The 25,546-nt window shown below is 32.5% G+C and overlaps 1 protein-coding gene across 1 annotated transcript in view; it reads left to right on the forward strand.

Annotated features, from left to right (window-relative positions):
* The first annotated feature begins 2,203 nt into the window (after positions 1-2,203).
* LOC118191138 (uncharacterized) overlaps positions 2,204-25,546 on the forward strand; it is a 227,958-nt gene continuing 204,615 nt past the window's right edge. The window contains exons 1-2 of the mRNA XM_085810449.1: positions 2,204-2,474; positions 14,805-14,964. Of these exons, the coding sequence (XP_085666575.1) occupies positions 14,962-14,964 (3 nt within the window). The 5' untranslated portion in view covers positions 2,204-2,474; positions 14,805-14,961. The remainder of the gene's footprint in view (positions 2,475-14,804; positions 14,965-25,546) is intronic.

Here is a 25,546-nt window from a genome sequence, read left to right on the forward strand (position 1 = left end):
AAATAGAGTTATCTACAGAGGCTTATGATAAATTTCCTAAAATTGCAGTTAGATTTTTAGGTGATTATTTAGAAAGTCTTATATCAGTACCAGTTTTCTAAAGACAGCAGCCCATTTTGACCATAAAGGTTTCACGACGAAAGATTATACCAGTATATAACTAAATACCTCATGAATAAGCTAGGGGATAACTTCTATAAAAATATGCTTGGAAGAAGTTTAGAACCGATATTGAAAACAATGACTTTATTCAAATTTTTATTGAAGAGTTTGGGCTGTATGATGCCAAGAATTGTGTACGTCAAGTTCAGTGTGAGGGAGAAGCAGTCCGTAGAACCGTTAAGTTCTTCGGACGAAATTAAGGAGAAACTGAAAAATAACAATCATATTTCCACATAAACCGAATACTTAAAATATATCTGGCATTAGCGACTTGACTGATTTACGTGATTATGCTATTATTAAAGAGGAAGTTTTCTCCAAGAAAAATTCGAAAATTGCTTTCATGAAAATGAAAAACGAATAATTCAAGGTAACGGTAGGGAAAGCCATAAATGCAACCATAAATGCAGATTAAGTGAAATTGAATATCGAAATAAAAATCATCATACCAACATTTAAAAGAATTAGAATATTATTAAATTCAAATACTTTAAAATACGCTATATAGAATATAATTAACATTAACACATATGTGAGAATAATTATCTCAGCAATTTTTGAAAATTGTGCATTAATTTTTAACAAAAATTGAAGCATACAATTATAAAATAACAGAAAAACATGTACTTAAATTTTTTTTAGTCATTTAACCTGTCGTTTATTGATAAGTATCACAAAAAAATCGGAATCATAATTTAGATATCAATGAAAAAAATTTGAAAAATGTAATATCAAGGGCAAGAATAAAAAAATAAAAAAATTATAAATAGGTAAAGCAATTTAGAGCCAAATTAATGGATCATAAAAATTAAAAATAACAAAAAAATTTGGAAAAAAAAAACCTACAGTTATAGGTATTGTTTTTAAGATTTCGAAGATCCTTTAACCGCCCCTCCCTGAAGTACAAAGGATAATAATTTTTTGATTCCCATACCAATAACTGGTACTTACCAATAACAACATTCATCTTTGAAGGAATTCGAATATATGAAAATTAAATTTTAAAATGGCGTGGTAATGCACAAATGTTCAGTAGCCAATCAGGGAGCTTATTACAGCTCGTTAATGCACAAATATTCTATAACCACGGAGTTAATACTCCGTGTTTATAACCAATCAGAGGGCTGATTACATCACGCCTAGAATTAAAATTATTTAAATAATCATAGATAATAAAATGATTTAAAAAATGCAAAATTAAATTGTATTTTAATATTTAACAGCCATAAATAATGTTTAAACATTACATTAAATTTATAGATATTAAAAGTAATTATTTTTAAAGTTAGGTGACGTCAATGATTACATCATCCACAACATAAAACTGCATGAAACAAAATAAAATTTTTATTTCAAATAAAAATGCAAAATTAAACTGATTTTTAATATTTAGAAGCCATAAATAATATTTAAAACACGGAATTTATGCATAATAAAACGCATTATTTTTTTAATAAAATGACAACAAAGTATCGGTTACCATAAATAACTTATCCAGCAATGGGTTTACCATAAGTCGTATAGCTCGCCAAAAGAAATATCGTCAAAAATCGCCAAAATCCGTGCAGCCGTCTACCAAAGTAGCACCATATTTCATTCCACATAAGAAATTTTACAATAATTCTAACCACTTTTGTAGATGAAGGCTTCGAAGCAAGTGTTCGGCCATTCATGATATTTATTTTATAACAACCAAAGCTTAAATTAAAAAAAAAAGTAATATATTAGAAAAATATTTGAGCGACTATAATTACTAGAAATCTATTTAATTTCGTTATTACCAACTTAGTATCTAACTACCAAAACTATCTAGTTTTTCTAATTACAAGAAATTCAAACAAATACCTCACGCAAAGCTAAAACTGCGTGGAGCATTTTGTAACGCTTGCATTTTGTTTTGTATCGTCTGTATTTTGTACGAGAAAAAAAATAATTTCTGGTAAACAGAGATGACTTGCTTACAAAACAGCCTCGATTGGAAATAAGGGATTGAATGATATTTAATTAAGCTTTTTCATAATGGCAACAGCATACTGAAGACTTTCTTTGGAATACTTATGGATATTTAGCGTGACAGATGTACAAGAATCCGTGCTTTCTTAAAAATTTCACGGACATTTATTATATTGGCTTTTATCTAATTATTGTAACTGTTTAATATGCCCCATATTTGTCCGAGATCGTGCAGCAGCTTAGCAACAGCTGCTGTCTTCGTCTCAGTTGGAGTCGTCCAAATTTTTGCCGGTTTTATTTTCTTGCAGTCTAAGTACGTTTACCTTCTAGCTGCTCCAGACATTTGAACTGCCTTTTCTGTAAGTATTACCAACAATAATTTTCCGTCTACTCGAAGTTAATAAGCAATTAAATTTATTTCAACAGTAATTTATGTAGCTTCCGTTTTACTGATCAATTTTCAAAATATAGTGAAAGTTGCTTTAATTTTATTTCAAAAATAAATGCGAATACGATTTCGATCCGTGCATGGGATGCTAGAAGAGAAAATCATTACTAAGAAGTGAAAATAAGTGAACACAGTATTAAATAAGGGAAGCACTTCCGCAGGGAATCCGGTAAATGTAAACATCGCCAACTTTGGCGATAATAGTTCAAACTTGGTAACCCATCGGATTTATCCTATTGGCTTGTTCGAAGTTTGCAACCAATCCTCTTGTGTTTATTTTGTTGAAAGATATATATCATATAGAAGTAAAATAAATAGGTTAACCATGACGTTTAGCGGTGTGTAGTTAACCAGGGAGGACGCGCGCTGTATTATTATGTAACGCGCGTCGCAATTAAGCGACGTACAAATGTAATAATGTAAAATAATGCATTCTATAATAATTATAACATTTATTGGTTGATCTTTACATTACGGTAACTTGGCGATATTTTGGCGAAAATTTGGCGACCAACTCCCCTACAGCAACCCTCTATTTTTTTTTCCCCGCCGCCATTTTGTCTTCACGAAGTAAAGACATGTTTCTTTTCTTCTTATCTACTGAACACTTCTTCCAACAATCTACTAGCCGAATTACACTTATGCTAGAAATTTTATCAAACAAAACTGCTTAATCATGACAAATATTCACTGCAAAATTCAGAAAAAGTGCACAATACCATACACCTTACGCGTTTTTCAAAATAACACATACACATAAACCATGTACACGCCGACTTATTTTTATTTAAAAAAACATCCCAGAATTGCACAAAAATGGCATTGCGCACACTCTTCACTATATCCATGTACACTGCTTTTTTCTCATAAATTCGAAAAATTTCACGAAAATACATGACAATTTTCTCAATCTTTAAACCCGGTAAAAAGAACATATATGAAATTACCTGATCGCGAAAAAGTATTTACCCTTTACAAATATGAACATTTCCACATATAAAATAAATAAAATATCCAAAAACTTTTACCTCTAAATCATCTATTACATTATACACGTCACCAACGAATTCATACATGAAGCATTACAAATATTTAGTATCAAATATTTAAATTATTTCCATGCACGTTTATTTCAACTTAAACGTAAACCAAATTCCTACAAGCATAAAATTCACAAAATAACTATCATTTCATTAAAATATCACTGAACCATGTACACGTCGACTTATTTTTACTTAAAAAAACATCCCAGAATTGCACAAAAATGGCATTGCGCACACTCTTCACTATATCCATGTACACTGCTTTTATCTCATAAATTAAAAAAATTTCACGAAAATACATGACAATTTTCTCAATCTTTAAACCCGGTAAAAAGAACATATATGAAATTACATGATCGCGAAAAAGTATTTACCCTTTACAAATATGAACATTTCCACATACAAAATAAATAAAATATCCAAAAACTTTTACCTCTAAATCATCTATTACATTATACACGTCACCAACGAATTCATACATGAAGCATTACAAATATTTATTATCAAATATTTAAATTATTTCCATGCACATTTATTTCAACTTAAACATACACCAAATTCCTACAAGTATAAAATTCACAAAATAATTATCATTTCATTAAAATATAATTAAATTCAAAAACACCACTTAAAATATACATGAGCACATACATTCAATTAATAAAAATTACCTTACAATCCTAATTAGTTTAAACTAAATCATTGCTAATAACAATTTTCCCAATAATACCAAATTCCTTTCCACCTTACATTTCCAACAATGCATAAAAATAATTAAAAATACTAACTTACCTAATCTCCTTCAGAATCTTCAATACGTGGCGGATACACTTTTCTTCATTCTCTTTCAGAATCTTTAAAATCATACTTATCTTTCAAAGCAAGATACCAGGTAAAATAAATAACATAATAAAACATGTTTATTTCTCTCTCACACAACCTTAAAAAACATTTCTTACTATCCTTTTCAATACCACTAAATACCCATTTCGAATTCACTTTACTTACGGCCATGGGATCCAAAAATTCACAAACACTATTTCACACAACACAGAATAAAGCCAAATACAAAATTTCCAGATTTTTTCCCGATTTCCCCCCTTTTCTGATTAAAGAACCGTAATTCGTCCATTAATATCACATGACATCCCATGATCTCGCATTTCCCCCACACAAAATAATGCGTAATCGGAACTCAGTACTGCTCACATTATTACCAAAGTCCCAGGTAGTAACCTTTATCGCCTCCAAAATGTCGCCAAACTACCAGTTACCGTAATGTAAAGATCAACCCATTTATTATATAAAATTGCTTAGAAATAAGGTTACTTTTAAATTTAATGACAAATAAATAAAAGTACTTAGTTTTCGTCATATGAGTAGGAATAATTTATTTCTATGAGAAATTTGTGTTTTTTATTTTTGAATGCAATTATAATCCAAATTATGCAGAATTATTACATGGACAATGAGTTATATAATTAATTTTCTAATCAATTAGGCTCAAGAAGTAATGTGTATACAAGACAGTTTCCCTTAGAAAGTCCTCCACGAAGGCATCCCTCCCTTTAAGCAGATAGCCCTAGTGTACTTTGCCATAATCTCAATAAACTTTTGTCATGTTATAAAACATAATTATTTCAGATTTTTTCAAATCTCCCGTGCTTTCATCAGTATGGTCATCATTGTGCATAGTTGACACATTTGTTCTTTTTAGCCATATAAGAAAGTAGCATTATATCCTTTTGAAACCCGAAGAGGGTTGAATGCTGTTCTCTATTCTTATTCGACACAAATTCAGGTGGGATAATCTTCTCATCCCTGCATATTGTTCCAACGATAGAAATTTTATTTTCCTGTAAGAAATTGGTCAATTTATAAACTGGTATACCAACTGTCTGTGGTAACATTCTTCCTGAATTGTATAATGGAGTTAGGATGCGCTTTGCTTTTTCACAAGAACTGTTGACTTTCTTGTATGGCCCATCTGGCTACTGACCTGAGTAAATTTGGTAAAATCCTAGTATACGGTGCAGCCTCGGCGCGATTTTGAAAATTATCGTCAACACCAAAAATGATCCAAAGAACGTCTCTCTCTCTCTCTATATATATATATATACTATACACTATATACTATGTGTGTATATACATAGTATATACACAATATATATAGTATATACTATGTATAACCATATATATTCTTTGAATGACCTGTTTACTACTCATCGTATATGTCGCGTTTTTACTGCTCATCATAAAAATGATCCAAAGAACATCTATATATATAGTATATACTATGTATAACCATATATATTCTTTGAATGACCTGATTACTACTCATCGTATATGTCACGTTTTTACTGCTCATCATAAAGTCGCCAAAAGTAGCCAAATCCCGTGTGCACTGGATAATAGGATTAAACCTAAATTTCTATGTTGAAAGTATAGAAGGTTCTAAAATCAACCCCAGTAAATATCTTTATACCATATCTTACAGGTTTCTTAGGCATATACTTAAGAAAGTAGCATCGTCTTTGAAAAGGTTCTAGCTTTTCGTACAAAGTTATGTATTCCCCTACATGATATAATTTCTGACAATTCTTGACAAAATTTTCAAACAAAACTCTTATTGGAGCTAATTTATCACCCTTTCTTCTGCCATTCCGTGTTCCGACATCATCAAATCATAAGGCACAAATGAAAAGAAAACACTTACAGTTCATTGTTTTACAAAAAATATTCAATCCTATTCCATCAGTCACCCATTATTTTCTAACATTTACATGGGAGGATAGATAATGAGAATGGGATTTACATAAGCAAGAAACACTTCTTTCTCCATAGGTTTTGCAACTCTTTAAAATTTCCCGAACTATTTTTTACATAAATATTAGAGCATTTCACAATCATTTCAATCATTGTGTCATCAAATATTAGCTTCCATGCATCAATGGGTGAAGCCACATCTTTAGATAATGTGTATTGCCAGGCAATTTTTTTATATTATGGGACGCCATGCATCTTTGAATTCGAAAGGGTTTTTTCTTCCATTTTGTTGTGTTATTTTTTCCTCTAAAATAGTCACTTTGATCACAAGGAATGTCTTCTGAAGAGTCGCACTGTTTTTCGAATTCAGACTGATGATACTAAATATATTTTCATCATCTAAATCTTGTAAGAAAGTCCATTTCTTGTAAGATGTTTAGAAACGTATAAGGAATGATGTTCCGCAAATTTTCCTTAAAATGGACATAATTCAGTGCTGTGTACATTAGTGCAATTTAGAATATCCAAAGTGAGAATGGAAAAAGCAATATTCTCATTTCCATTTATGAAATAACCAACGCTGTTGACAAATTAATATGTACTCTAGGATATCATTGAAATAATTTCTTCTTATAACAGATGTAGGAAAAATCAGCAGTTCCAGTTTTTATTCTGCATCAGGCCTAATGAAATCAAACATGACAACATCATTTTCTTCTCAATGATGCAGCCATACTGAAAAGGGTAGATGAAACACTTCTCAAAATGTTGTATCTGAAATGAGGCATAAATGCTTTGCGTGAAAAGTTCATGAATTGTTGCCAGACGTTGACAAGCCTATTTGTATTCTAAGAAAGATCTTTTTAAATCTGTTTTATAGTGAAAGTCTTTGGAGACACTGCAGCTGATATATTAATTTTGACAAAGTGGGTAACATGGTGAAGTGAGATTGTTATTATGCCAAGCAGTAATAACTTTAGGGGGCATGACAGTGTGATGGCCAATCAAAATTAATCAAAGTTTAATGAATCTTGAAATCAATCAAAGTTTAATGAATCAAGATACTGAATACTGAAGATTCAAACTTGGGTCAAACTACCAGTATTCAGAATTGTATTGCTCAACTGCTTACGAACTTGAACAAAAGTATGAATATCTTGTTAGTGAAACCCATGACGTAAGAAAATCGGGAAAATTTATAAAGTTTTCAAGATTAAAACATGGTTGATTTTGTTATGAATCCAATTATTCTGACATTTTTTAAATACACTCCTGCTACGCTAATAGAGGCGGAATGGTCATTGTCCTGCTTACAACAGATACATCATGTAAATGTAGAATCTGAAGGAAAGTTTAGGCAGTTTAGGTTATGGCAATGAATACTGGCTATGGACCTGAAGAAAGATACCGTTTTGAACAACTTTCTAAGGGAAACTGGCTTGTATTTGCATTACATATGAGGAAAACTAGAAAAATCAACCATGCAGCCAGCCCTTTAACTATGATATGAAACCAGATCAAACTACCAGTATTCAATATCAGTTGTAGGAAAAATCTGAAGAAAATGCTTGCAATATCATGTAATCAGAAATTAACTAGCATAGCATTAAATTAACTAGCATAGTGTTGCATAGCAGGATTACTTTTGCGAGTGTCGAGGTAGAGAATACTACCTTTGTGTGTGTGTGTGTTTGTTTCTTTTTCTTTATATAGGTATTTGGCCATGGTATTCATTACATATATTCTCTGTCATTCATACAGAATACTAATATTTTTAGTAAAAAGTGTCTTTTTCATTACATGCTTTGCTTGTCGATATTCTCAAAATTATGTTAAAAAATTAGTGCTACTGTACATTTAATAGATTAATGGATTCATTACTAAATAATACATTTAAAACATTCATTTTACACAAGCAATTTTTCAAAGTTGTTTTTTGAATTTACTTGCTGATAGCTTAAAATATCTTATTTTGAAACAACTGTCTTTTTCATAATAAATTTGACAATGCCAAGTATCTTCAATAATATTCAAATCCTTTAAAGTAGCATTGTAAATAAAACTAGAATAAGCATTATACATCTTGTTATCTTTCAAGATTCATTCAAACTTTGATTAATTACTCAAAGCAGTGGTTTACTAACTTTGATGACCCTGGGAATACATAAAAGTATTTTGTCATCTTAGAGAACCAATATTTTTTTTTTCATTCTAATCATCTATTGTATATAAACACCTAGCATCCTCTGAAAAGTAATTTTTAAAAATGCATTAAAAATATATCAAATTTTTAAGCATGGAAACTGATTTAATTCTTATTATTTTAGGTAAAAATAACAGTAATAAAAATAAAAATTTAATTTAAACTTAACCCATGTTAATCATAATATTTTAGGAGCCCTGTGGTTCTACGTGTTTAAAGTCTTTTAAAAATTACGTAGGAACACAGCCATACTATTCTAAAAAGCCGTTATATTAACCTCCCCCTCCCACACCTCTGGCGATTTTCACCACCTAACCCGGTACTGACGCACCGCTAGCAAGCGGCAAAACGAAGCCCGGAACACACGGCAAATATTCTCTTTCTAAAAGCAAACCAGTTTGCCAATTCGCCGGGTTACCTGCTTTGAACGTTTATCGCCATTTTGGCGATGTTTACATTTAACGGATCCTTTGCGAAAGTGCTTCCCATTAGCAGATTTATATTATTCTTCTCTCTTATTTATTATTATTTTTTCTGAATTTTTTAACAACGAATAGATAGAAATATTTTCGTAGATAGATGCCGGTTCTCGGTTCGGGATGAAAGGAGGGGTGAATGCTAATTTGTAACACGGCTGTTCACGTTGTGTTCTTAATTATTAACAGCTCTAAAAACCATGAGGTTTCCAAAGTCTAAAATAATTTGTTTTCATAGACCGCAAAAACGTGCATGTGCATTTTAAATAATTAAGTAATGCTTTTATTTTTATTATTGGTTATTGTCATCTAAAATTATGAGAATAAATCAATTTTTATGGCGTAAAATTTTAACAAGATAATATATTGTTAATGCTTTTCTAACAATAACCTTTCAGAGGATGGCAGGTGTGACATAAATAGGTGATTAAATTGAAATAAAAAAATATTATTGATTATCTATGATGACAGAATAGTTTGATGCATCACCATGGTCATCAAAATTAGTCAACCACTACTGGTGTAAGGAATATATTGTTTTCTGTGTTAACTGCAATTTAAGACAAATTTATTTTCATATATCACGTTTAACCGTTTAGTTTTACATCTACATGCATATTATCTGTGAATTTTTACTACCATATGCTTAATATATTGTTTTATCTGCTAACTTGAATTTACATGCACTAAAAACCACAGTACTTTTCCGTTTTGCCGGCGCAAGCGATAAAGTCGCCAATAATGCCAAACGGAATATTCTCGCTGGTAACCTTTTACGGCTCATTTTCAAAACAAGTCGCAGCTTTTTCTTATCAGATTGATTGTTTCTTTCATTACTGGCATATAATTACATAGAATTTTTATCAGATAGTTCAGTTTTATGTCTAAGGCCATTTTCGGTAATTAAGTTAGTTAGGATGCAATCACAGCGCTTGCCCGAAGCCGAAAATATAGAAAAGGTAAAGTCAAAGGTTAAATTCCTCGACTCTAATGAGAATGCATTAGCGAAGTAAAGTACTGCATTTTTACATAATTTCTGAGTAAGTTATTCGTACGAACTGAATTATTTCTTGCATTTAAACTTGTGTTCCAAATTAAGATTTAACTTCAAATTAATGTAGATAATTACTGAGAGCATTAGATTTTTGTAGAGTAGTTTACGTGAGATGAGATCGCTTGGGGTCACGTGATATGAACCGGCGAATCAGGATGTTGAACCATAGTAAATTCTTAATTTAATGTCTTTTTGCAAATTTATTGCCTTCATTTATTGGCTTTTTATAAAATTGTAAGCGATATTAAAATGTTTATGCCTTCAAAAAAAAGAATTCTTTGAACTAACATTCTTTTTTAATATTTTTTATGTGCATACTGTATGTTGTCGCCAATAAAGTCTGCTTGGCGAGATTTGCGCCGGCGAAACGGAAAAGTACCAAACCCACGTTTATGGCTCGGCTCATCATCGATGAACCACGAGCTTGGCGACTAAGAATGCAACGGGTTCTCTACGGATGAAAATCCTAAATAAACATTAAATTTGAGACTGGAATTTTTTGTTTTATCACAAATTAAGTTTATATTACAAAATACTACATAGTAATGGTTTGACCAGTGAATTTAGAGTATTGAAGTAACTATTCAAAATACAAATTTTGTCTGTACAAGAATTATTCACTAGTCATTAATTCAACCGTTATTATATATGGCAAAGTACTTATTGGTTTTATCGACTATCAGATATTAATCCCCAAGTTTGCTGGCATTTGTCGCCACACTACACAGAAATCCTTAAACCGTAACCAAAAGTTAGTAATAAGAAATGGGAAGTATTTTTATTTTTTCCGTTCGTTAAGAAATCTCTTTTTAGCTCAAAGGGGCAATTTGCCCAGAAGAGCTATTTCGTTTTGGCATTTTGCGTTGGTTCCCTATAAATAGCGTTTCATTTTTCAAATTGTTGCCACCCCGTCTGTTAGAGCCCTGCATTATATTTGCATTATATATAATGTATATATATATATACATTATTTGTATATATAGATATCTGCATGAACGTATGTATGTTTCTCGCATTGTGAAAATACAACGGTAGCTAGAGATACCAAATTCTGAATAACGTAGTCCTCCACACTAATATGGGCATTCGGAAGCCCAAATTTGGAATTTAATTTATTATCTGATTCATATTTTGTAAAAGTTTAATGAATGTTTGATTAACAAACTCAGCGATATCAAAGCCAGCAATGGTAACACTGTATGGAAAATTATCTCCAGCTTGCGAGACTGTTTATCGGAAATTCTAAAGATATCCTTGTTTAAGATTACTTTGTGATATTGCTGTTGAATTAAATTTTATGGTTTAAGGGCGAAGAACATGATATTTAATAAATAAAAGTAACACACAAGACGTTAACAAACGTTATTTTCTGACAAACTTTAAAATCTGAAAGTTTACATTTTTTTAAATTCAAAATGGTAACAATTTTCAGTTCACCATCAAGTAAAAAAGCTGCTGCATTTTTCCAAACAAAAAGCTTTTTATTTGAAGCTGTGAATGCACACTTAGAAAAAAGTTACTTATGTAAGACAGAACACGGTATGGAGATACAATGTAAAAATGAATGGAACTGCCCTTACGCACTTTGCCTTAAGCTATCGATCAAATGACCAACTAGTTGTGTGACAACTGCATACTTCGCTATCATATTTACATATAAACACTAAGAGTTGCGTTCGCGACAGACTTGTTGCTAAATGTATATGATTTTTCCTCAAAGGACATTTGTTTTATTAAATTCGATTACTGAAATATTTTTTCTCACCTTCATAGTCGATCATATCTGTTATAAGTGTTCTTGTTTTCAAAGTAAGCTGCCCAAACTGTATAGTGGTCAGTGACGCAAACTGCCATAGTGATGGGCATTGGTTGGAATCTCGGAAAAGTAAGCAGGTTGTGTCTGTGCGGCTAGGCGGCAATCCAAATACACAAGGAGCCGATTAAAGTGCTGACGAGTGTTTAGGGTAGGAGATCCTTAGACCACCCTCTGTTATGTTTTCCCTCAAAACTGGAGCGGAGCTTTACAGTAAAGTGGTGGAATTATACTTGTACAACATATGGTGAAATTCTGGTGTCCCATCTCATCTACTTATATCAATCAGTATGTTTCCAAGTAATTCCTTCTCTGTTTATTGAAATGATTAACTTAAGAGTGATACTTTATATTTAAAAAATTTGACCATAGTGAAAATAAGCTGACAATTAAACTGTTTACTTGTAGAATTATAAAAATCTTTCGGATAAATTGTCCTATTCCGGAAAAGATTCAAATTATGCGTCTATTTATTGTTTTTACATTAAAATGAATATCACACCATAAAAAACTAGCATTTACTACTCTTCGAATAACCACCATGATAGAAATCGCCAAAATGTTCATAATCCACCCGTTCTGGCAGTAGAGCGTTAAACAAGTCTTCAGTTTTAGCAAGCAACTTAGCCATTTTTATGCTCGTCTTTTTGGTTTTAAGTTACAACGGATTTTATAGATAGATCATGGTATCTTTTGTTATAAATTCAATTTTAAAATATATTCTGATGGAGAATTAACATGCAATTGAAGAAACTGCGGTAATATTTGTAAAAAAATTTAGTACTTTGTTGCAAAATTACCAATAAAAATAATCACATTCTTAACTCTATTGCCTTTAAATTTCCACCAGAACAAAACAAAAAAATTCACTTGTAAATAGTTTTGGTGATTGATTTTTGTTATGAATTCATAATTAAATGCCAAATTTATATACATATATATATTACATTTTCGCTATTACAAATCAGTACACATTTTTTCTTCTGTGAAAAATTGCCAGTCTGCTTCAAGCTGGTTGCATTAACCACTTCCCAATTTTGCCCGAACGCCGTTCGGGTACTTGTAAATGGCACTTTTTTGATTTTCCCGAGCGGCGCTCAGGCAAAACTTTTTTCTAGTCTAATACACTGATTTGCCCGAATTTTTTGCTTGCTTAGTGTGTAATGTTTCTAACAGATGGCGCTAGTAGTCCAGTAAAGTTAGAATTGCAAAACAACTGGTTTCAAGGTTAGGCTTTACTGAATTCTTTTACGCAAATAAAGGCGCGAAATTTCTTTTCACTAGCTCCGGTGTTCCGGCTACTGCGAATACTATTTGTTTTAAATTTGGAGCTAAAATAAAAGAAGAAATGAATGATAATGAGAAGCTTATAACTGAAGATATAACTCTGATATTGACTCAGATAGTGAATCTGAAATTTCACTAAATGATTCTGGAAGTAATGACAGTTTGTTGTCTGACTTCTCTAGTGATGAAGAAACGGAAAGTATAGATAATCTAACGCAAATTTGGAACTTTTATGAACTTGATATTAATAATCCTTCTTTCTCGATATTAATAATTCTTCTTTGGAATCGAACAGATATGTAATAACAATAAAACATTTTAAATTCTGACATCTATTTTTGTAAAGTGTGTTTTCCAGTTCGCTTACTTGTTCGAAAAAAGCCAACTTTAAGGAAATATGTGGTGCTTTTTACGATGAAAATAAAAATTAGCATAAATCAATAAATTCAATACTTGTAATAGTTCTGACTGCTGATTTGGGTTTATATAATGACTTTCTTCATAAAAATGTTTATCAAAAATATGCTTATTTTTTGTCATAATATGACGGAAAAAAGAATCTGTTAAGTGGTGTAAATACCCCAAAACAAAACTTGCATTAAAGCATACTTGCCTTCTGCCCCCCAAAAAACAGACATTATTGCTAGTCTGTTTTAAATTATTAACAAGGAAAATCTTTTTATATAATTTTCAATGAATTGGGCTGTCCAGACGGGAATGTGGTTAGTCACTCGGACCAAAGATTCTCATTCAAATTCATTTCACAGAATACCATTCATGTTCTTTGATCTGACAGTCGTACCGAAGTGACCAGGTTCGAATCCCGGAGAAGGCATTAATGTAAATTGTCTGTCCCTTTCTAGGATGTAACATTGGACGTCTGGTAAGTTCCTCTTTAATAAAATGACTGAAGCTTTTGGCCTTACTAGTGGCCAAGGTTTAAAATGGCTAGTGCCTGCCATTAAGAAAAGAAGAAAAATAAATCTTTCAATGTTGGATCTGATTTAGCAGGGAGTATTACGCATCAGCATGTGTATGATAACATTTTAAGTTCACTCGTATGAAAAGGCCACAACACCAGAGCTAATACAACAAAAATTCCCTAATCATAAAATGTTTTATGCAATTTCAGAATTTCTCCTTCGGGGCTGCGCTTGGCATATCTTCACAGATATGGAAGAATCTCAGAAAAGCTTCTGCAAAGCACATGTTAAAAGTAAGTAAACATTTCACGCCTAACATGACTGAATTTTTTTAACGAACTCTTAGGATGTTTTTACTGCAAAGTGCAACAGTAAAATTCTTAATAGCTTGTTAATTGGTTATGGCAAAGCATAACAATGTTATCTGCATAACAGAAAAGCTGTCTTTGTAGAAGGTTTTAATTTGCTCGAATTAACATTGTATATGTAAAATCTATGACTCCTGTCATGCAACCGGCTTCTTCGCCGGGGTCTCGCCAAAGGACTTTATAGACCATTTTTGATTCAAATAATAAAACAACATTGAAAAAATTCTGCTGAACTATTGATGAATGTTTTTTTTTTATCAGAAAGCTCATTCTGCTTTGTTTGAACCTTTTCATTTTTTCCCCCACAGAGAAATCTTCTGTCTGCCTTGATGTTTTCAGCGATTATTATAAATACAACAACAATTACTCTTCTGATTCTGGGAGAGAACAATGCTTTGCTGGCGATTTATCTTGACATCAATGGGAGATACCACTCTGTGACTCTAGCAAGCGAACTTCAAGCATATGGTAAGTAAATTACGGGAAAGAGTACAATCAAGAAGTTTCGGAGGTTTATGACAAAGCATACAAGGGCTCTCTGCATAAGGGAAGAGACAACATCGTTATGGTTTTTTACTCCGCCATTAAGAGTAAGGAGCCTACATGGCATGGCAAATCGTATCCGCGTTTACGTATGGAGAAATCCACGAAAACGCCTATGTAACCAGCCAGTTCGCTCCAAAACTCGAACCTCAGAAAAAACTACCAGTGTTAAGTGACTTTTACTGCTCCATCTGCTGGTGGGCCTAGGACAATACTTGCCAACAGTTTTCTACAGAAAGCTATATGCTGCAGGGTTGCTTAGTGGCCATTATTAAAATAAATATATTGTTCTTATCGCTCATAAAAGCGGTGTTGATTTCAAAGTAACTATTAACTCTAAAATGTCTTTAAAGTCTCAATGTTTTATTTTGCTTCTTTTTTTATTACTAGGAATGTTTTGTTCAGAAAAATCTTATCGTAGTCGAAAGGAAATTTTTATTTCCATCGGAAGTGTCAAGCTGGCGTAGATATCTGCCTAGAAAATAAATGTTTGGTACATTTTATTCTTAAGATTAAAGGTGTGAGATTTCTAAATGAAATTGGTTCTTATTTATATTTCCCTTTTGTAGGCACTTTATTTAGCCCACAAGTAGGGACACAGAAGATCTAGAGAGACATTGTTTGTCAGAGGGTTCAACAAGAAAGCATTGTGAAATACATGGGCTATAAGAACATGCTTGGAAAATTAGACTTCCTAAATAAATTTAAAACAAATACTAAATCATTTACTTTCTGATCATTAAAACTTAATTACCATCATGAATTTTTTTTTAAGTTTGTAAAAATCGTAACAAATCTTATCAGTGTAAACTGTCAAAAAATTTACATAGTTTATATGTACGTAAAAATTATATTCCAAACAAAATTGCTAAATGCAAAAAATTTATTTTGAAAAAAATAAATTAAATGCAAAAAATAAATTTTTTTCATATAAAATACTGAAAAAAAAAAAAAAAAAAAAAAAACACGACCACAAGCTTGTAATTTCAGTAATAACCAACACGCGCAAGTATCTTTTTCTTTAAACATACAGCATGGCCCTTCGGCGGCTGAGTGGTAGGGCTGCTGAACACGGGTAGTTCTGTCCGAGGTTCGAATCCCGCGAACGGGATGGCAGCATGGGCGTTTTTGTTGTTTTCTACATGTGTATCGTATCCTGTATACGAGTCAGTTCTTTAGAAAGTTCTCCAAGAAGGCATCCTCCAGGCAGATAGGCTTTGCCATAATCACATAAACTAAACCAATCATCTCTAGCTATTTACTCTGCCAAAAACGTTTGAATTCTTTCTTTGAACATTTTATTAGCTGAAATGTCAAAGAGTTCTAAAATTTAAGTAAAGGCTCCAAGAAGGATTGCTAACTTCGTTTATCCTTCTAGAACAACCTTCACTTCTCCAATTAGATAATTAGATCCTCTATGGTATATATAATCTTGCATTTTCCAAGCGAAAGATATTCAATCTATTTTCTTCGTATTAGTCCATGAAAATAGAATGAGATATAAACTCACGGAAATACTGCTAAGCTTAAAATTTACTAGTAACAACGTGTCCGCAGAATTCTTTATCCGGCCATGAAAATATATTTCCGGTACCAAAATATTTGAAATGACTAGAAGATTCGTATTTTTAAATTTTTGAAAGAAGTATATTTTACATAAGATACGAAATCTTACTTTTTACACTTCCTCCGTTTCCTATGCTTAACGCTTAGGCAACTTATACTCCCAATAAAAAGTAAAACAGAAAAGGTTTGACTCCCGCTCGACAAAAATTGACCAAGATATTTCATATTAAATTCGAGAATGCTATCTAATGGCCGTATACAAATTGAAGAGCGAAATGTTTGCATTTGCGAGTAACTAAAAATAAAATAGCTTTTAGAAAAAGGTATGTATATTAATATGAAAAGCATATGAATGCAGATTATTGTAAAGAATATTGAGCAATACAATTTTTTTCAAAATGGTGGTCTTATTTGCATAATGTAATGTAATTCATATTCTAGGAAACGGTGACAGGCTTCAGTACTAGCACATGCCCAAATCATAATATTGTTGAGTTCTACGGGTTCGTGGATTTGGAGTGATTGATGATAACACGTGACGAAGCATCAAAGCACAATTTATTACCCAAGACAGTTAGAGCATAGTTTTAAAGACACGTTTACAGTTATCGAAAAACTACGATAAACACGCTGAAACAATCAGCAACACAGCCCTAAGGCTATATCGATGAAGACACCTTTACGCCAAAGCACCAAAGTACAGCTCCCGATTCGATCGATCGCCTTCTCAAGCTAATCTCTGAACTCAAGATACAGCAAGTACTACATTAATTTATCTGAGTACAGGCAGGGTTATATATAGCTTAATCCTACCTTCGAGAATATTCTCGGGAAAACCGATAAGAATGGGTTCTAGAATGTTCTCACTCAGTTTTGGATTATCGCCAGTTATGCTGCCAAATGTCTCCAAATGGACGATTTCTCGCCAAATCTGGCAACCCTGTATTTTCCTGCGACTTTCTGGGAACCCTAATCCAGCTTTGCAGAGAAGCTATCTTACTGCTGCTGGGCATTTCGCAACAGTATTATTTGCATTAATTAAAAATGAAAAATATTTTTTGCTAAAGATTTTTTACATTTCCAGATTGATTCTAATGCTTTGGAAACTCAAAAATTATTTGTGTGAAATAGAGACACTAACAAACCATAAACCAATGTCATTGAATGCCGAAAAGAGGGAAAAAATAAGTCTCGAATAATCCTAATTCCTAATGCAAATTCAGAATGACGTCAAATATTGCAAATTTCGAAAATAAGCATTTCGGTTAATTTTTGCCATTTGGGGGTTAGTATCACAAATACAAAAGCTTTCTAAATATAAGTATAGGAACCAGAAGAACATATAAAAAGAATATTTGGTATTTTTTGGAATTTTTTTTAAAATTTAAAATACAAAAATGTGAATCTTAGCATCATTTAAAACACTTTTGTAAATGGAAATATATCTATGGTTAACCATTGCAAAAATGAAGGCTGTTTTTGACTGAAAGTAATTTGAAATAGTTCTTTTTTTCAGCTTATGCCTCTTTAGTTTGCTCTCCTGTCTTATGTCCTCTAGCTGCTGTTATTCATTTAAGTGCGAACTGCTTTCAAGTACGCTCCTAGAGAAAAGCAAGGAATGTTTTTCCTAATAAAAAAGAAAGGTATATTTTTGATACGCCTAATCCTCTTTCTTGAGTAGATTTTATAAAATATTAACCATTTAAACAATTTAATTTTTTAAAGTTAAATTCATAGAAAAATTTTGATCTGGAAAATTTCGGTTTAGGACTCGGTATAGAATTAAGAAACAAAAAAGCATTTTAAGTAATTTTAGGCAATTTATAATTTTATTTAAAGTATTTAATAGACGCCGAGGTATTTTAAAGTATGCCGAGGACTAGCTAATTCAGTTGGAGGCATTTTTAGCTGACATACTTCTTTTTATGTTCTGATGAATTCTGCCTATCTGTCATTTACAGTCCAGAACTGAAAACTAAGAACATGGCTACAAAAGAAAAGGCAGACTCAGAGAGTTGCGCTGTTTTTGCACCCTACTCAAGATCTCGATTCAGGGTGAAACAAAACTGCCTTTTTTCCCATAATTTTTCTGGAATTCTGGTTTATATCTAACACTCCACCAGTAATTTTCATACATTGTGTTAGAATATTAAATGAACTTGGTGCTGATTTTTTAAAATTATATTGCTGCCTGTTATACGTTCATGGAGTTTTTTAAAATCAACTACACATATGAGCAGCAATAAATTGAAATAAATAGTAATAAAACTTGTTATAAAATAATAAAGACAATCTGAAAGCTTTCAGCTTTTATATTGCACCCAAAGGGATGATTTTTAACATTTTGTGGCTTACCTTTATTGATTAAATATCATGCTCTTTGCACTTAAACTATAAAATTCAATTCAACAGCAATATCGCAAAACAGTTTTAAAAGGAACATATCATTAGAATTTCCGATACAGTCTGAGGCACTGCAAATAAAAGTGTTTTTTTTTTTCTCCTGTATGGCATTGCTATGGCTCGCTTTGAAATCGTTGAATTTGTTAATCAAAAATTCGTTAAAGTGTGCAAAATATGAAATCGATCATAAAACAAATTCCAAATTAGGGCTTCCAGATACCCATATTTGGTGGAGGATTAGGTTATTCAAAATTTGATGGCTCTAGGTACCGTTGTTTTATCACAGTGGTAGAAACATACATACATTTATGCAGATATTTTATTGATTTTATATTGATGGTGACAATTTGAAAAGTGAAACAAACATCTAAAGTTTTTGATGCAAAATTCCAAAACGAAATTAATAGCCCTTCTGGCTAATAAATATTAAATAAATAATAGGTCGTGTAACATGACAAAAACCTATAAATTTCCCAGAGAGAAAAGAGTACAGATAAGGCAATTACTCCTTAGTTTCGCAGAACAAAGTCTGTAAGAATCCTCGGAACAGGTGCTCAACACAGTCGTACCACTCTAAAAGGAATGACTGAACTTGTAAGGGCCATTCCTATTGGGGTTGATCTGAGCTAACAGAGACAGTTCCATGTGTCGACTAGCTCTGTTATGCTTGCAGTTCAGATATTTCAACTTGTTGCCCTATGTGAAAAAACTGATTTTGGAGATGTGTCAGCTACGTTAGTTGTCCCCGTTAGCTCAGATAAACCCTAGTGGGAATGGCCCTATAGACTGGGTGCTCCAAAAGCAACCAAGATTTATATTGTTGTTCAAAAGGTACAGGTTACTTACGTATTCTCGCATCCGCCTTAGTAGATTGCGCCGAATTTTCAGTGTGTCAAACTCTGGTAACCATGCTCATAACAATCCTTCAGCCAAGTAATGTTGCCATTCCCATATGCGCTGTTCATATTGCATTTCAACGGTTTTATTGAAAATTCGTGAAACTTTTTAGCCCTAAAATCAATTTTGAAAAAGCGCTTGCGGAATTTGTCAATAACGGGAAAAACTGCGGTAAAAAATGTCTGCAAGAATATACAATTTAACATAAAATGACTAAAAAGAACAATAACGAGATTCATTCCATAGATAGCCGGTGATACCGACCTTTGCAAGTTGACCAGTTTGTGCAAATATCTGTTTTTTTAAGCGAAAACAAACCCCTGAGTACAAGATGAGAAGAACAGTCCAAAAAAATTGCTAAAAAATTAAGCGAAGAAGGTGTTTTATTTTTAATGTATTATATAATCCTTATTTGATAATTAAAATTTGTATTTTAAATAGTTGAAGTGTATCTTTTTTCATATATTGATAAGTGATAGAATCTTTTTAAAAAATATCGGGAAAATTATCAGCTTTCACCCCATAAGTAACGTTTTTACCTTTTGTTGTATAAAAAATTGCCAATTGCGTCAAGGTGATTGCTTTAATACGTAAGTACTGGGGACAATACGCATTTCCGGATGCTTCGAAAAATCTTAGTAGTTTGAAAATGTGCTCTCGGAAACTTCTATAACTTTGTCAATAATAGGGAGAGCGGAAAGTAATGTCGTTTCTGTGCATTTCGACAACAACATGCTAAGGCCAGAAGTGGAAGCAAATCAATGCCAAACACTCTTAATGAACCTTGGTCGACCAACCAAGAACATTTAAAGCAGAATGAAAAAATAAGCAAAGCAGGTGTTTGAGTCCCCCTTAATCTGTTCGAAGAGAACAAAGCCAACCGATCCATCACATGCAACATATTGCTTCAACGGCACCATATAGAACCATTTTTTGATCATTTGATTCTGGAGAAAAAAATAGGTCCTATACGATAATCCAAAACGCAAAAGGCAGTTTTAATAGGTGTTAATATCCAAAAAACCGCTTCTGTGTGTTTCGTGGAGTATTCGAGGAATTGTTCCTTTTGAACTGCTGAAACCTGGACAAACTCTTAATGCAGATCTTTATTGTGAAAAATTGGATCCAATGAACCAATCTTTAATCAAAAAATATCCGGCGATTGTCAATAGAAAAGACATCATTCTGCAACACAAAACAATCCTGAAGCTTTAAACCTCCTATCCCAGAGCACCGGTTCTAGGTCCGTGTTAATGAAAAATGGAATCTTTTGCTTCTTAGCAGGGAAACATTCATGCACTTGTTTTCAACTGTTTGTAAAGTGAGGTACGCCTTGGCAATAACCTTCTGGTTTTGTTACTTTTTCTTAATGTGCTGAATAGTTTCCTCCCATTCAAATAGTTCACACTTTCGTTTTCCATTTATTTAACGGTAGGATATGATTGGTACTTTTTCTGACCCTGCACCTATAATTCTGAAACCTTCGAACAGAAACAGCTCCCAGATTTTTCGTAGTATAGGAACTCATACCTCCCGGATTTCTCCTAGGCAATGTTGCTAATTAATTCCTTTGTACTCTGCAACTTTTTCCATATGTTCAGATCCATGAAGTTCTGAATCCCGCATAGCTAGCTCACTTTACCACAGCATATCATTGGTACTTTCTCAGACCCCATATTTCTATTTTAACTTTGAACTAATGACTTTTATCATATGAAGTAACTGCGAAACTCGAATATCAAAATCTTATCTTCTGTAGCTGAAAGTTATTTGAACAGATGACCATATAACAATTTTCGTCTTCTCTTCTGCAGATGTTATATTTCACATATGTTGTGATCAGCATCACACTTGTTGTAGTCATGGTCTTGATGCAGTTGCTTCCTAACAGTTGCATATGATTGGTAACTTTTCGGACACTGCATTTCTCTTGTAACTTTCCGTTTTTTCTAATATGACTCTCTTATTTACATTGCTTTGGATGACTTTTTTTATTGAGATGAGTGAATGTTATGAGTAGAAGAGCTAAACATCAACCAAAATATTGAGGAATTTTTTTCCTTCTAAGTGGAAAGTAAAGATATGAGAAATCTTGAAATCGGTTAGGGTTTCAGGGTGATTTTCACACCTTATTGAAAGAAATCATTTACCAAAAAAACCTGTGACATAAAGATTAAGAGATAAAACGATCTTATGCTTGTCAGCTCTAGTTTATAGACAAACGAATAATCTTACTTTATATATGAAATCAGATTTTTAAAGATTGCTCGTGTCGCTTACAAAAGGATTACAAATAAAAAGGAATCATTAACAATGGAAATATCTTACCTAAACCTTATCCACGTCAAAATAATTATACCTGTAAAATAGAGGAATATTGACTATGAAGGGAATCAATGAATGTAACATGTGACAGAAAATAAATTTCTCAATTTGTTTTGCAGATTTTCGGAACGCTCTGCTCGAATGTGTTATTTTATTTGTAAATCTGCTGTGATACTGCCTGAGCGCAGACGATACTTACTAAATATAAGAAAACTATACTAGAAATAATGCTCCAATTAGTGCGCTGGCATAAGTTTTAAAGCAGTAAAATTTTGAAGCATTATTTTGAGGTAGAATTACCTGGAGTAGGATATGAAACATTTTCTAAATTTGGAGTTAGATTTTTAGATGATTATTTAGAAGATGAGTAAAAGTCTTCTAAATATAATAAACTCATGCTCCGTATCGTGCCCATGTTCACAATAACGGTTTTCACAACGTTGTGTAAACGACTATATCTGTATATCCTGAATACCTCATTGATAAGCTAAATGATAATTTCTCTAAAAAGGATGCTTGGAACAAATAGACGGATACTGAAACCAACGCCTTTTTCAAAATTTTTAATCAACATCTTCCACAGTCTGAAGCCAAGAAAATTCTACATCAATATCAGTTAGAGGGAGGAGCAGTCTCTAAACCGATAAGTTATTCGGACGAAATATAGACTAAGCGAAGAATAACAAATATTTTCCACCAAGTGCTTTTAACATTTCTGACAGTAACGATTTGATTATTTAAGTGACAAAGCTATTGACTTCCAATATCAGAAACTGGAAAACTTGCTTACATAAGAATGCACACCAAGCCTTTCAACAGAAACATGAAGAGTTTTCACGTAATAAAATAATTAAAATTATTCGTAACGATCTTAAGGATATTCGACGAAAAGAAAATAAGAAAATGGTGACAAAGCAGAATATTGCTTACTTAGATCTCAATGACATGTGGAGACATGACGAGGGAGTCAGTATTGACATTAGAGAGAAAGACTCATCCTCTGAAGTCACTGTGTTAGGTTTGATGGACGCTTTTAGGAATTTGAAGTTGGTTAGTGATGTTAGAGATAGAAATGTTTTTCAGAAAGTTAATTTTGAATTATGTAATACATCTGTCGAAGAATAATTATGCTTAATGCCTTCTTCGTAAATGTTTTGGGTAGAGATGATAAAAACTAACCCTAGTTATTTTTGAGAACACCTGTACTGGACCATATTCAAATCAATGCATTCCCACATGTGGTTAAGATTGCAGACCCTGAAATTTGCCCTCGCTTGAAATACTGGCAAGTAGGCTTGCTGCACAAGCATTTTCAGAATATTCCTTAGAAACGTTCTGTGTATCTGCCAGAAAACATATATTGTTTATTTTTATTTAAATACAGTGATTTTGATTTTATGTTGCTTAATGTGCGGTAACTGTAAAATTTAAAATTCATACATCGGAAGTAGAAGGTTAAGCTACTAGGAAAATAAGTAGTGCAGGATGTTGCCTTTCTTCTCTTGTTCAGACACCAAAAATTGTTTGTATGTTTCTGTGACGTTCTGTTTACATTCACAGGTCAAGAAATATTACGCCTAATCTCCAGGGCATCCGGAAGTCATAACGGAACGCTATTGAGACGTGGAAGAATACTTTGGATGTATCCCATACCCCATTGCGGAATGTTCTTTTGCAGAGAAAATAGGAAGAGATGAAACATTGAGTCGTTTGTGTGAAAATTTATCTAATGTTGAAGGAGTATTTTCAGAAAGGAAAACCGTTGTTAAAGTGTCTTCTGATAGCGAATTTTGTTCTGAAGAGAAAACTGCTAGAAATGAAGCGTCAAGTTCTTCGATTAAAGTTATATCTGATGAAAAGCACCTTGAAAAACGTATCTTGTTAAATTGGCTTCTGAGGAGAAAACTATAAATGAAACACTAATCGTTGGACTGGTACTATATCGGACGTTGGAGGGATATTTTAAGAAAGAAGAACATTGTTAAATTTTCTTCCGATTGCGAATTTTGTTCTGAAAAAAAAAACCTCTGGAAACTAACATCAAGTCCTTCGATTAAATTTACAAGCATCGTTAAATTGGCTCGCTGAACAGGAAACCCTAATTGAAACTCGAAATTATATCTGACATTAAAGGTGTATTTTCTGAAAGGAATAACTTTGTTCCTTCGAATTCGAAAAATTGCTTCTATAATAGAAGGAGAAACAATGCTTTTCACAGCAAAATGAGTTTGCAAGTAATGAAATAATTAAAAGTAATGTTAAAAAACACCCTAAATGCAGTACACCAGAAAAGACAACCAAATTCGTTCGTTTGGAGTGCATATGTCTCCTTCTCTGAAAATGCCAGAAAAAATAGCAGTTCAACAACACAGTATTTAGTAGTTGTAATGACAATGACTAGTATTAGTATTAGTGTTGTAATGACAATGACTAGTTGTCATACTAGTCATTGTCATTACAACACAGTATTTATAATAAGGAAAATGTGACTCATATTTTCACGAAACTTGCACCTAAAGAATATTGGAGCACATATTTTACATTCGAAGGACCTCACACGAGGTTGACAAATTGAAGACCATAAATTTTTGACCTTTTGTGAGCTACAACTCTTTTGCAATTTTGGAAGTTACAACAGCGAATTTCAGAATGCAGTTCAATTAACCATGTTTTTAGTGTATTGTATATGCCAGTGACTGGTATCCGCAAAAGAATATCGCAAACGCTATTGAGAATATCAGATTCGATTGAAGCTATCATGTGATTGAATTTTGTTGCATTTACAAATAATTGAACAAACGGCAATTTCTCAGTCAACTAGTTATGAAATTAAGTGCAGCAATAGTTCCATCTGGACCAAAGTTAACTACTGAATCAAAAGTGTAGTGATGACTTCCAATCTTAGTTACCACATACTAAATATTCAGAAATCCTTTCATTTGATCAAGAAACAGAATGTGCTCAATCAGCAAATGGTATGAAAAGTTCAACAGTGGGTCCCACTCGTGGATAAGTGGCAACCGTGTAGTAAATAAACAAGGCCGTTAGAGATCTGGATTTGCTACGTAGTGAAAGTGCAGTAATGACTCCCTGCACCCGGTAAAGAGGTTGTGATTTCAATAGCTGATGTACCTAGAAATGAAGATAACTCAGCTAATAGACTAGAATTTGTGTCAAGCAGCATTACCAAAATTAAAAGAACTCCTGAAAATTTAAAAACTACCCTGTCCTTCTAGGAAGACCGTGGTGGTTGTTAAGATTGAATGCGAAGCACTTTATGAACAGATGCCTTAGAAAGAAGCGCTTCATTAAGGAA

This window comes from Stegodyphus dumicola, chromosome 2 (genome assembly GCF_044657685.1).
Source record: "Stegodyphus dumicola isolate Sdum_Otavi_A_Nest chromosome 2, ASM4465768v1".
NCBI lineage: Eukaryota > Metazoa > Arthropoda > Arachnida > Araneae > Eresidae > Stegodyphus > Stegodyphus dumicola.